This window comes from Convolutriloba macropyga, chromosome 10 (assembly GCF_964194025.1).
Source record: "Convolutriloba macropyga chromosome 10, txConMacr16.3, whole genome shotgun sequence".
Classification (NCBI taxonomy): Eukaryota; Metazoa; Xenacoelomorpha; order Acoela; family Convolutidae; genus Convolutriloba; species Convolutriloba macropyga.
In genome coordinates, this window is record NC_134477.1 from 6886458 (window position 1) to 6900225 (window position 13768).

The window sequence follows — 13768 nt, forward strand, 5'->3', positions numbered from 1 at the left end:
TAAATTCACAGGAAATAGCATTGAAGTAAGTGACAGCTGCCGCAGTGGATTAAGAAGTTGTTGACATGCAGAACCCTGTAAGGCATTTTTACCTTGTAAGGCATTTTTTTGTAAGGAATGCGGTGAAAAAAAATTTCACCGCTAAAAACCGCAAAAATTCACCACGTTCAACGCTAAAAGATCCAGGCGCTTTTCGGTGAATTTTTTCCACCGCTATTAATCGCTAATCTTACATTATTTTTTGACCAAAACGCGACCCGGGCATCAATTGCAATCAATATATTATTTCAGTCGTTGTTAACTCGTTGTTTATTTAAAATCATTTATAATCGATATCAACCAAGCACGGCATAATCATGCCCATTGTTTGTTGCCCCGGTCATTCATCAACAGATTGTTTATGTTGGGCCAATCTTACATAACACAGCCACTAAACATATCAGTCCCAAACAATTCAACCAGAAACATTTTTTACAAATAACAAAATATAAAATATTTTAAATATTTTTGTTCCATTTTTCTCTTAGCACAAATCTTTTTGTTACAATTCTTTTTTACTCGCTTGCGTGGTAACAGAGTAAAAACCCAAAAGATTGGAATTCGCCCAGAGAAAATTAAATTTTCACATAATAGAGATACACAAGGTTATTCCATCACATAGTATTCAGAAACCTTAACCCACTCCAAATTTTAGCATAACTTATATTGAAGTTTGACCGATTCCTAACTGAAGCTGTTTACCTTACAACTGTTTCCTGTAAATTATGGAATATTATCCGCCGTTGTAGTGTTACTTATTTTGCCTGTACAATGACAAATACAAACTGTTATTGGTAGTACTACATGTAATAGATGTACGCGTCGTTTATTTAAGAAAAGAGCTGAATACGCTGAAATTATGTAAAGAATGCGCGGAATTGGCATAATTTCTTACATAACTTACCTCATTCTCAGCACATATTCTATGTGAATTTCAGAGCTTTTCTTACAAATAGATGACAAAAGTTCTAGACCCACCATTAGTGATAACCCTAATAACTATTCTTCCATTAACCTTGCAAACTAGAGCCTGTCTGTTAACACAAATGTCTGCCCAGATTTAGACCCTAATTTATGAAAAGACTTTATAGTTCTAGTGAAGATTCCAATAATGATTGTAAAAACAGCACTTTACAGCACCTAGGTAAATTCGGGGTAAGGTCTTTCATGGGTCCAGCTATGACCCTTTCATAACAATATAAAACAGATCTTTCATAACCTTATTTGAGTCGATCATGGTCTTCGCATCAGTGACTAAACCTGGGAAATTTTTTATCAGTGAAGAACACGTGGAGGAAACAGTTGTAACAACAGTCTGCCAATTGAATTCCAGAATAAAATATTAAGCACGCCGTCAGTCATCCAGAACCATTTGGTATCCTTTAATAGTGAATATCTGAGTCTTAACAAACATCTGCAGATGAGGAACCCAAACTCTATGAGCTTCTGTTTTGTGAAGAGTTCTCAATTGGGCATCCAATAGGAATCGTAACTGCAACATGACAATTTAAAGACACCCCGGACCTAATGCCAAGTCAATTTCAGTACTGGGCAAGTCTAAATCCAAGTCTTATTTCATTACTGATTCAGAATTTTGATCATGTCACTTTTTACACTTGGCAGTCTAAATCCAAGTCTGGGCTGAGACTTGGCAAGTCTAATCCAAGTCTGATTTAAGACTTGGCAATTCTTAATCCAAGTCTGATTTAAGACTTGGCAATTCTAAATCCAAGTCTGATTTAAGACGTGGCAATTCTAAAACCAAGTCCCGGCTAGCCGAAAAAAACGTCTAAAAACGTCTAAAATAGCCGAACAACAAAACGTCTATAATAGTCAAAAAAAAACGTCTAAAATAGTCGAAAAAATATCAAAATAGCCGAAAAAAAACGTCTAAAATAGCCGGGGAAGCGTCAAAAATCGAGAGGGCCTCGGTTTAGCATTGGCACTCTCGCGGTGTTTCCTTTTTTAAGGACTTTCCTCGAGAAATATTCGATATTTGCCAGATCTGAAAAAATAAATGTTGATTTTTAGCTAAAACTCGGCTAAAAACGGCTGAAAACGACTGCAAACGGCTGAGAAATGGCTGAAAACGACCCAGAACACCTGAAATAGTGCTGAAATACCCTCAATATACCCCTCGGGGTGCTAATATACAATTTGGTATGCCCCGGCATCATTTTTTAGCACCCCGCGAAAGTGGCCAAAAGTAATGCCAAAATTGTGGCACGTGGCGAAAAATTTTTGAATTCGAAAATTTCACTCGAAGTTTTTTGCAAAGTTGGTTTTGACTTGGGAATCAACTTCCAAGTGTTATCAAAGTCTTGGTTAAGACCTGCCGGACTTGTAAGACTTGTATTTAGACTTGCCCAGTACTGGGAAACTAAATAAGACTTGAATTTAGATTTGCCTAGTACTGATGTTGACTTGGAGTTCGGTCCGGGACTGTACCCTGTTACGCCTCAGTAATCTAAGTAAGATATTTTTTTTTCAGAGTCAGTGGTAATATGGCATACAACGAATCAAAACTTTTTGTAAAACCCTTTTTGTTGATTTCTACGGAATTTTGTAAGCTGAATGGAGCTTGGAACAGACTTTCCTAAGTTTTACACGGTATCTCATAATGATCGGGTTTTTTTTGAAATCTTTGGCTGTTGACATCTAAGTATAATGCTCTCGTATTTCTTGTTTCAGAAATATTACATTTTTGTTGATACGTTATCTACATTTTAAGCTTTTAAAAAATAACTTGTGTGTTTTTGGCTGATTCTCTGTGTCATTAAGCTTCTAACGTCGTTGAGCTGTCGCTTTCTTCTTCGGATTACTAAAAGTGATCATTACTAACTAGAAATTTCCAAAGCCAATGTCTGATCTATTTTTTGAATGGTTATTTTGCTCCATGTCGTCTTCTCCTTTGATATAGCTCTAATCGAATACTTTTGTGCCCACCAACGTGAACATGAAATGTCCAGCAGTGTCGCCGTTGAGTTCAAATTCACCACAACGATGTTAAAACTTTAAAGCCCTAGTCGAGAAATTATCGGTTTTTAAAGATAAAATGTCGTCGTAACGTCGTTATTTTCCTGTAAAAAATGACGAAATTTCTTATGATTGTTTGTGTGTGCCGTCGTTTTTGTTACATATTTAACATAAGAAAGATTCGGTATCGTCGTTTTCAGGCGTAAGGAAGATTCGGTATCGTCATTTTTAAATGTGGACTTATTCGGTATCGTATTTTTTAATTGTAATGGAGATTCGGTATCGTGAGAGAAATAGCACCAGAAACCTCTCAACTCCTGGTCTGAAGAGCTGCTTAGTACAGCAGACCGAACAAAAACGGTCGGCATTGGGCGTTTTAAATCGTAACCAACAGTCAAAAACTTTTCTAGCAAACTTCAAGGAAGTATGTCAAAACTCAGTGTGTGTTTGAATTAATCAACAGAATCCTCATCGATGTTTAACAAGTATGTTAAAGTTTTGAGTTCGGAATTAACCAACAAGACAATTATATTCGTTCATTTGTTTTTGAGAATGGGTAAAAGTAGAGTTTTCAGTATTTTTGCATATTCTTTCAGATTTTTTATCTAAGAAGTACTTTTGAAATTGCTGCATCATAATTTTTGACTACATTTTAAACAGAAAATGCAAAAGTTCCTATGGAAAAAACGGACAATTTTGTACGACTAAACACTGAAAGCTTAAAACCGAACTTACCGAATCTTTTAAAACTAAACATACCGAATCTCTCATGCGTCCAAAAGTGACCATACCGAATCTTTCGTATGTTCCAAACCGACAATGCCGAACAAACCAAACGTAACGGAGTTTTCGTACGTTTGAAATGGATCATAACTAAGACTTCCAAACTTTTGTCGTTTATGATCTGTCCTCTCAGTTAGGTTAGCTTCTGAAATAGTGACCTGTATTGGTTGCAAAGAACTGATTCTGTTCAAATATGTCAGATATCTGTACTTCTTTTTTTCGTATTCTTTTTGTTTTAAAACATTCTCTTGCATTGTCTTACAAATTCACTTTTTTCTTTCTCACCACTGGACGTATAAAATCTTCTTATCGTATTTTCAATTCTCTGCGCATTTGTTCACATTTTTCTGTTTGTTTTTTAATGAACTTGTATAGGTTGGATTTGGAAAAACTGTATATTAATTTTTGTTGGAATTGTCAAAAATTGTCTTTTGATTTAACTTCATCTGGGAAAACTTTCACTACTGAAACTCTATTAACAAGACTGAAGTATTTGTTAATAATATTTTCACTGGAAGATCTTTTTTACAGCTATTATTGATTGTACCTTACCCAATCTCAATGCAGTACATGTCAGTGTTGAAGCATTTTCTCATTTTGTAGTTTCAGAACGTTTATCAAAAAAAATGACTCAAATAGCGCTCTCAATACACTATTTGTTGGCTGCATCGAAAATTCGGCATTTAAAAACACCTGGCAACTGACAAAGGAAACGAAACTATTAACTGTAATTTTACACACTTTATTTATACAATGTACAATTCAAACCACGCATGACCTATACTATGTGGTGAAATGGTTTTGTAGAAGCCACATAAAACTAAACAAAATTTTTACGAATTGTTTCCGTTAAACAATAAACTTTTAACTGAAAAGTAGATAAAAATATGGGATTATTGCCATTTGAAAATGTTCTTTGGATAAAACCGATATGGAAATTATATTTCAATTATCGTCTACCTCTGATGCACTAGAACAATGCAAAGCAGCAGATAATTTACAGTGTAAATCTACTTCTAGACAAAACAATATACACAATTTATGTACAACCATTCGTTAAAAGAAGTTTAATACATATTAAGAAATAGTTTCAGTTTAAAAAGAAGTTTTGAAGAAGAAAGTTCTCGTTAAAACTGAGTTTCTGTTTCTGTGGTATTAAAGACTTTTTCTGCCTCCGGAGCACCCAGCCATTTCAAGCACCATGGAGGGCTTCTACTGGCTGAACTTGGCGTTTCAAAAAGATAATGGATTGGATACATGGCTAGCCTCGTAGGAGATGGTGTGATTGGCAATTTTCATTATCACAAGGCAAGTAACAAGTACTGTTAAATAATTAAAACAAAAAAATAAATTTTCAGGATATTAAAAGTTTGATGACGTTGGTGGGGCTCGGACCTCATTGTGTGGATGTCAGAATTTTAATCGATATTAGTGCACTGAACTAAGTTTTCTTCTGTATTGGGAGGTGTTTCGCATCATAGTTTCATTGTTCTCAGTTTGGAATTGTCTGAAAAATTGAGACGGATAAAATTGTCTCATCCTGAGTCTCGAATCCACGCGCGGATTGTTAATATCGAGTTAGCTGACCGCGCCAAGTTCCATGTTGGATGGCGCAAATTTTCAACTTATACTTTTTCGATCGCATTACGAATTAACTTCCAACCAATTAAAGCAGATAGGTAGTATGAAACAAATGATCTTATTTCGTATAATATAATAGTCATCAGTCTAAGGAGAACAAATGTTAAAATTTTCTGTTCGAAAAGGGAGGACTGAAAAAGTTAAAATTAACTTTGTTTTAATTTCATAAAGAGAAGTGAATAAAAAAAATCAAAACTGACGAAAAATCAAAACTGACGAAAAAAAAGAAGTGCTTGATTAAAAGTGCTACGCAGACCTAACCATTAAACCACTGAAACCAAACCGCGCGTAGCAGAGAACAAAAAATATTTTAATAACAAAATTGCACTGGTATGGTTCTAATCGTTAAAACAGTGGAGTATCGTAACTGCCGTTCGTTGTAACTTGTAAAACATGCTGTAGAAATTGTAAGGATATGCAAATAAAGAACAATGAATGCGCAGGGATTTGAACCCCCGTCGACCCCATTTATCTTTTTCTTGTTCTCGCTTTTAGCCACTGCACCGTTCTGTTCATATTGAAGTTTAAGAGATAAGTTGATAAAAACAGCTGGGAGCGACATGAGCTGTGAAAAGGTGAAAAAAAATTGTGGCGACAGCAGGAGTTGAACCGTAACTGTAAAAATATTCTTGTTTGTGAATAGTCTTTGACGCTCATCGCTATTGTGCTATTGGCTCTCCATTTGCGGAAAAATTAGAGTTAAACAAACTTTGCTTTCATTTCAGAAAAGAAAAACTTTATTTACAGAAAAATGGTTAATTGATGGTTTAAAATTAATTCGCTTGACTGAAGACTAACTATATGCACAAAATAGTGATGAGCTAAAAGTGCTACGCTAACCTGAACCTTGAAACCACTGAAACCAAACCGCGCGCAGCACAAAGCTAGATGATGAAGTGTTTCTCTTGTTTAGTTTATTTCAGTGCAGTTTGCAATAGATGGTTAAAAAGACTGAAATAAAGATTATAGAAGGAAAGGAAGCTTAATTAAATTGATAATTGCCATAATTAGCTTTTGTTTTGATGCTATTGGTGATCTGTTCAGCCCCGAATTTAATAATCGGCGGCTGGCTGAATAGAATGAAAAGAATGAAGGATTAAAAATAAGTTGTATCTGGCCTCGAATTGAATAAGCGAGCGGCTGGCCATACACTCGTAATATTTCATATTTTTGATCGGATAAAAAGACGGCTATGTGCAAAATAAAAAAAAAGAGAAGGAAAAAAATAGGAAGGTGACACTTCTCGGCTTCGAACTACTATCGGTTCTATTTGTTAGTTACGTGTACACTTAATTCTCCGCTCAGCCAATTGGCTTGGCTTCAACAATTAGACTAAATCGTTTTGAGTTAGTTGTAGCTAATAAACGCTTTGACTGATATATGAAAAAAAAACAAAATCCCATAGTGATAAATAAACAAAGTTGGAGTCGAACCGTAGTTGTAGGTATAGACATCTTCGTGTTCGTTGCTCCTCACAACTGCGCTGCTGGCTAATAATTTCTCCTATTTAGTTTGCTAGTCATCAAGTTCGTGTGATGTTTTTTGCTGAGCTTTCAATATAAAGTTGCACTTCTTTGTTTTCCCGTTTTTGTCTTCGTATTCATATTTATTCAGTTCCCAATTTTTCCACTGATGTCAGTCCGGCTGTCGATCTTTCTTGGAAAACAATTTATGGCCTTGAAACTGGGGATGCAATGGGGCTCGATCCTCATTCTGTCATTCATCAGTGTTTAGGGCTGCTATCTAAGCCGGATGGCTATAGTGCACCAGTTTGTCATTTTTTTCTTTTTTTTAGTATTGAAGGTGATCGAGAGTACTTTTGCAATTATTAAGCAGGCACTGCCTTTTTTGTGAATTACTTCCACTACAGACTGTGTGTTGTGTTTGATTGCCCCACTAATATACCAGTTTGCTAGTTTTATCTGAACTTCTCTAATTGTTTGCATGCTTGCTTCTTCATGAAGTTTTTGGACCTTGTAAAATCTAGGTTTTTGTAGGCAGACCCTCAAGGCTCTATTCTGGACACATTGTATTTTATTATTGAGTGCTTGGGATTGGTCAATCCAACAGGCATTTGAGTACAATAAAAAGAGGCCGGATCCAAGATTTGTATACCAATGAAAGACTCTCTTCGTTGATGTTTAGATTGCTAAGTCTCCACAATTGAAATAACCTTCTGATTGCTCTCTTTATTAGGCTATTGCAGTGATCGTTCCATCTGAGACGAGGAGTGAGAGTGATACCCAAAAACTTTAGCGACTGTGTTTTTCCGACGGGTACGCCTTTTATTTTTAAATTGAGCTCAGACTTTTTCTTAGATGGGTTTTTAAAAATCATTTACTGAGTTTTGTTAGGATTTATTTTAAATTTCAAGTGATCACACCAGTCTACAAGTCTATTTAGTGATGATTGCAGATTGTTTTGAATTAGTTGTGTTGAGCGGGATCTGTAGTACAGGGCAAAATCGTCAGCGAACTGTGAAATCAGTGCTTTCATTTTTGGCAATCCGGTAACGTATATATAGAAGAGAATGGGAGCAATTACGCTGCCTTGGGGCACACCGGATGTCAAGCAGAAACTGGCGCTATCAGTAGAATTTATCTTTACGTAAACGTTCCTTTGTGACAAGATTGAATTTATCCACTTAATGATTGGGATATTTAGCTCAATTGAATTTAATTTGTGGATCAACCCTAGACGCCATACGGCATCAAATGGTTTTTCAACATCCAAGCAAACTAAACCAACCATTTCAGACCATCGGAAAGCTTCACTAACTAAATCTATTTCTAGACAAAAGCAAATAAATTATCCGTGTTATCCACAAAATAGTCTTTTACTGACGGATCCTTTGCCTCTTGGGGTTTTAACAGAGAGAGGAGACAGACTGATTTCTCTGAGGAAATATCAAATTATTTGAATCATAAAAAATTTTTTAGGATTTTTCTTCCTCTGGCGTACACTCAAAATCACAAAATGAATTCAATCTGTTACTCAGAAGGTGTAAAATTTTCTACGGCAAGTTTTCGCAACCATAGTTCAACAATTCTATCTTAAAGCAACGCAAGTTTACTAACAATTTGAACCAGATTTCAACTCTCTCAATTTAGATAACTTTCATCCAAATAAAAGAAAGCCATAACATGCAATTTTTTCACATAAGACTTTTTAGTTGATAATAAACACGACTATCAGAAAATTCTTGAGGGTTGTTTTGTTAATCTTCCAAGTACTAGATAACATCTCATGTTGTTTTAGTGACACCCCAATTTTCGATCACACCCAGGAACTCTCAGAAAACTTACCAAATCCACCCAAAAAAGGAAAAAAATCACGTTCGACCTTCTCGTGTTGGAGGCTCAAAGTATTCTCCAATCACACATGGAACCTGAGACTTGAGATGCAAAAACTGCGCTACTCAGGTGATCTATAATTCATGCAGCCACAGTTTGTTTTCTCGTTAACGTTTTCTTGGGTAAATCCAGTGATTTTACAAGCTACCCCCTCTTCTTCCACGGACCCGACAAGCCAACTCCCTCTCATAATATGCAGCAATCAAAATTCCCCTGCCGGGATCTAACTCCAACCCATGACACGATCTCCGGTCTCGGCACAAGAACCACTCCACGTGCTTCCAACCCGGGTTGAATTTTTCCGCCCAAAATGATGTAAGAGTGGGGCTGCAATGGGAGGATTTTTTAGGAAAATGCAGCTCAAAACTCTTACGTCTTTTTGGGCTGCATTGGGCTTCCAAGGGGGGTAAAATGGTGTAAGAGTGAGGGGGCAAAAGACAAATTAACCCCCCACTCTTACATCTTTTTACCCCCCTTGGCAGACCAAAAAAGATGTAAGAGTGGGGGGTTAATTTGTCTTTTACCCCCTCACTCTTACACCATTTTACCCCCCTTGGCAGACCAAAAAAGATGTAAGAGTGGGGGGTTAATTTGTCTTTTACCTCCTCACTCTTACACCATTTTACCCCCCTTGGCAGATCAAAAAAGATGTAAGAGTGGGGGGTTAATTTGTCTTTACCCCCTCACTCTTACACCATTTTACCCCACTTGGAAGCCCAATGGAGCCCAAAAAGACGTAAGAGTTTTGAGCTGCATTTTCCTAAAAAATCCTCCCATTGCAGCCCCACTCTTACGTCATTTTACCCCCCTTGGCAGCCCAACTCTTACATCATTTTACCCCCTAGCAGCCCAACTCTTATATCATTTAACACCCTCAATCTTTTACCCCCATACCTGAAGACTGCCAGTCTTGAACCCACAACCTCTGTACCCTCAGCTGCGTCGCCTTATCCTCCAGACCATCGATGCGTGTTCAACTCTTGACTGTCTATATATATATATATATATATATATATATATATATATAAATAATAATTGTAGAATTGCCCCATCACAACAAAGTACCCCCTCACTCTTGCATCGTTTTACCACCCTTGGCAGCCCAACTCTTACATCATTTTACCCCCTCTCAACAAATTACCCACTCACTCTTACACCATTTTACCCCCCTTGGCAGCCCAACTCTTACATCATTTTACACCCTCTGAACAAATTACCCCCTCACTCTTACACCATTTTACCCCCCTTGGCAGCCCAACTCTTACCTCATTTTACCCCCTCTGGACAAATTACCCCCTCACTCTCACACAATATTACCCCCCTTGGCAGCCCAACTCTTACATCATTTTACCACCTCTGAACAAATTACCCCCTCACTCTTACATCATTTTACCCCTCTTGGCAGCCCAACTCTTACCTCATTTTACCCCCTCTGGACAAATAACCCCCTCACTCTTACACAATTTTACCCCCCTTGGCAGCCCAATTCTTACATCACTTTACCCCCTCTGAACAAAATACCACCTCACTCTTACACCAATTTACCCCCTTTGGCAATCAACTCTTACATCATTTTACCCCCTCTGAACATATTACCCCCTCACTCTTACACCATTTTACCCCCCTTGGCAGCCCAACTCTTACATCACTTTACCCCCTCTGAACAAATTACCCCCTCACTCTTACACCATTTTACCCCCCTGGGCAGACCAACTCTTACCTCATTTTACCCCCTCTGGACACATTACCCCTCACTCTTACACAATTTACCCCCTTGGCAGCCCAATTCTTACATCACTTTAACACCTCTGAACAAATTACCCACTAACTCTTACACCATTTAACCCCCTTGGCAGCCCAACGCTCACCTCATTTTCACCCCTCCTCCCATTGCAGCCCATTGCAGCCCACTCTTACATTGCAATTTCAGTCATGGGTTGTAATTCCTGAAAACTCCTCCCATTGCAGCCCACTCTTACATGGCAATTTCAGTCAGAGGGGGTAATTCCTTAAAAGTCCTCCCATTGCAGCCCATTGCAGCCCACTCTTACATGGCAATTTCAGTCAGGGGGGTAAATCCTTAAAAGTCCTCCCATTGCAGCCCATTGCAGCCCAGTCTTACATGGCAATTTCATTCAGGATGGGGGGGGGGTAATTCCTTAAAAGTCCTCCCATTGCAACCCATTGCAGCCCACTCTTACATAACAATTTCAGTCAGGGGGGGGGGGGGGGTAATTCCGTAAAAGTCTTCCCATTGCAGCCCATCGCAGCCCACTCTTACATGGCAATTTCAGTCGGGGGGGGGGGTAACTCCTTAAAAGTTCTTCCATTGCAGCCCATTGCAGCCCACTCTTACATGACAATTTCAGTCATGGGGGGTAATTCCTGAAAACTCCTCCCATTGCAGCCCACTCTTACATGACAATTTCAGTCAGGGGGGGTAACTCCTTAAAAGTCCTCCCATTGCAGCCCATTGCAGCCCACTCTTACATGACAATTTCAGTCATGGGGGTAATTCCTGAAAACTCCTCCCATTGCAGCCCATTGCAGCCCACTCTTATATGACAATTTCAGTCATGGGGGTAATTCCTGAAAACTCCTCCCATTGCAGCCCAATGCAGCCCACTCATACATGGCAATTTCAGTCAGAGGGGGTAATTCCTTAGAAGTCCTCCCATTGCAGCCCATTGCAGCCCACTCTTACATGGCAATTTCAGTCAGGGGGGTAAATCCTTAAAAGTCCTCCCATTGCAGCCCATTGCAGCCCACTCTTACATGGCAATTTCATTCAGGGGGGGGGGGGGTAATCCCTAAAAGTCCTCCCATTGCAGTCCATTGCAGCCCACTCTTACATGACAATTTTAGTCATGGGGGTAATCCCTAAAAGTCCTCCCATTGCAGCCCATTGCAGCCCACTCTTACATGGCAATTACAGTCAGGGGGTAATTCCTTAAAAGTCCTCCCTTTGCAGCCCATTTCAGCCCACTCTTACATGGCATTTTCAGTCAGGGGGGTATCTCCTTAAAAGTCCTCCCATTGCAGCCCATTGCAGCCCACTCTTACATGGCAATTTCAGTCAGGGGGGTAATTCCTTAAAAGTCCTCCCATTGCAGCCCATTGCAGCCCATTGCAGCCCACTCATACATGGCAATTTCAGTCAGGGGGGTAACTCCTTAAAAGTCCTCCCATTGCAGCCCATTCCAGCCCACTCTTACATGACAATTTCAGTCATGGGGGGTAATTCCTGAAAACTCCTCCCATTGCAGCTCACTATTACATGGCAATTTCAGTCAGGGGGGTAAATCCTTAAAAGTCCTCCCATTGCAGCCCACTCTTACATGACAATTTCAGTCATGGGGGTAAATCCTGAAAACTCCTCCCATTGCAGCCCATTGCAGCCCACTCTTACATGGCAATTTCAGTCAGGGGGGTAATTCCTGAAACGTCCTCCCGTTGCAGCCTATTGCAGCCCACTCTTACCTGGCACTTTCAGTCATGGGGGGTAATTCCTCAAAAGTCCTCTCATTGCGGCCCATTGCAGCCCACTCTTACATGGCAATTTCAGTCAAGGGGAGTAGTTCCTTAAAAGTCCTCACATTGCAGCCCAACTCTTACATCATTTTACCCCCTCTGAACAAATTACCCCCACACTCTTACATCAATTTACCCCCCATAGACAATTTAACCCCCCATTCTTACATCAAAATGGGAGGATTTTAGGGAGGACATTCGACCCGGGAAGCGAGTCAACACCATAACCACACTTTCAACCGGAATGATCAGACTGAACGATCAAAGGGAACAACCTATCCCTGAAAAAATAATCCCAAAGTTTTGCGGGACGTGTTAGGATGTCACCTCCGTATCCTACAAACAGAGACTTTCACCAACTGCACTACCTTGAGGTCCATTTGGGACTCTACCATCCACAGGAATATCCCACAACCCAGTCCTCTGAATCTGATTCTAAAACCAACTTCATATGATATCAACCTTCGTTGCTGGCAAAATTATTCGTACTGTTACGTAGTAAATAAAAGAACGAATTTCAGCCAATCAGAATTGAGTATTTCTAAATAACAAATAGGCATATAAATCGTTACAAATAAGATTTAAAGACGTTCTAATATACGTAGAAAGTTCAGAAAAAAATCAATGAACCTAATTTTAAATAAATACAACCACGATATGTACCGATTAAGGTGGTTTTCGGCTTAATATTTTTAGGTTTTCTAAACAATTGCCGAACGAATACGAACCGATTTTGACGTCAATAACGTTAGACAAAAACCTGCTAAATGAATATCAAAAAATAGTCCTGCCGTCTAAAATCACTGGTTACTTTGTACGATTATGCTTACACATTTGATTCTATGTATGACAATACGAATTCAAAATAGCTTTCTGAAATACAGTTTTTTACTGAGTTTATATGGTACCGCGCCCTAAGCGGAAATTTGCTTTCAACCTAATTGTTTTGATAGACTTATTAAGTCCATTGACAATGCAAATACGAGTGATATTAGGTATTATAAATATTGTTATATTGATCCAATTAGTGTTCCTCACTCAGTGCAGATTGTTCTTGAAAATTGCGAGAATAAACCCATTGCTGGCGGGGATCAAATGTCCCAATGTCCGAAACAGCAGTTGGATCTATCTCTTCATCAGGAATGGGAGGAAGTGATGGGATGGGAAGCAACACGAAGTACAAGAGGGATTTGTTGTGGTCCAAAACTGCCAGTATGTCCAACTTCATTCTGGCTTTGCCTATTCTGTCCAGGCCAAACGCCCACAAAAAGGCTTGAGCAGACCGCGGCGTGCTGTGTATGTTTTCTTTGAATGATATAGCGATTACTGTCAAAAAGCAGCCGCACAAAAGAACAGAAGACGTGCTAATGTCAGCTGGCTCTGGACAAACAAAATGCACGGACTGCAAGGCCATTTGCGTAGTGGACTCATGAAAAAACTGGAAG

The 13768-nt window shown here is 38.9% G+C and overlaps 1 protein-coding gene across 1 annotated transcript in view; it reads right to left on the minus strand.

Moving 5' to 3' along the window:
• Nucleotides 1–599: 599 nt before the first annotated feature.
• Nucleotides 600–13768, minus strand: part of LOC142348296 (uncharacterized) — a 192121-nt gene continuing 178952 nt past the window's right edge. The window contains exons 8-9 of the mRNA XM_075399593.1: nucleotides 1352–1531; nucleotides 600–727 (exon numbers count right to left, since the gene is read on the minus strand). Of these exons, the coding sequence (XP_075255708.1) occupies nucleotides 1394–1531 (138 nt within the window). The 3' untranslated portion in view covers nucleotides 600–727; nucleotides 1352–1393. The remainder of the gene's footprint in view (nucleotides 728–1351; nucleotides 1532–13768) is intronic.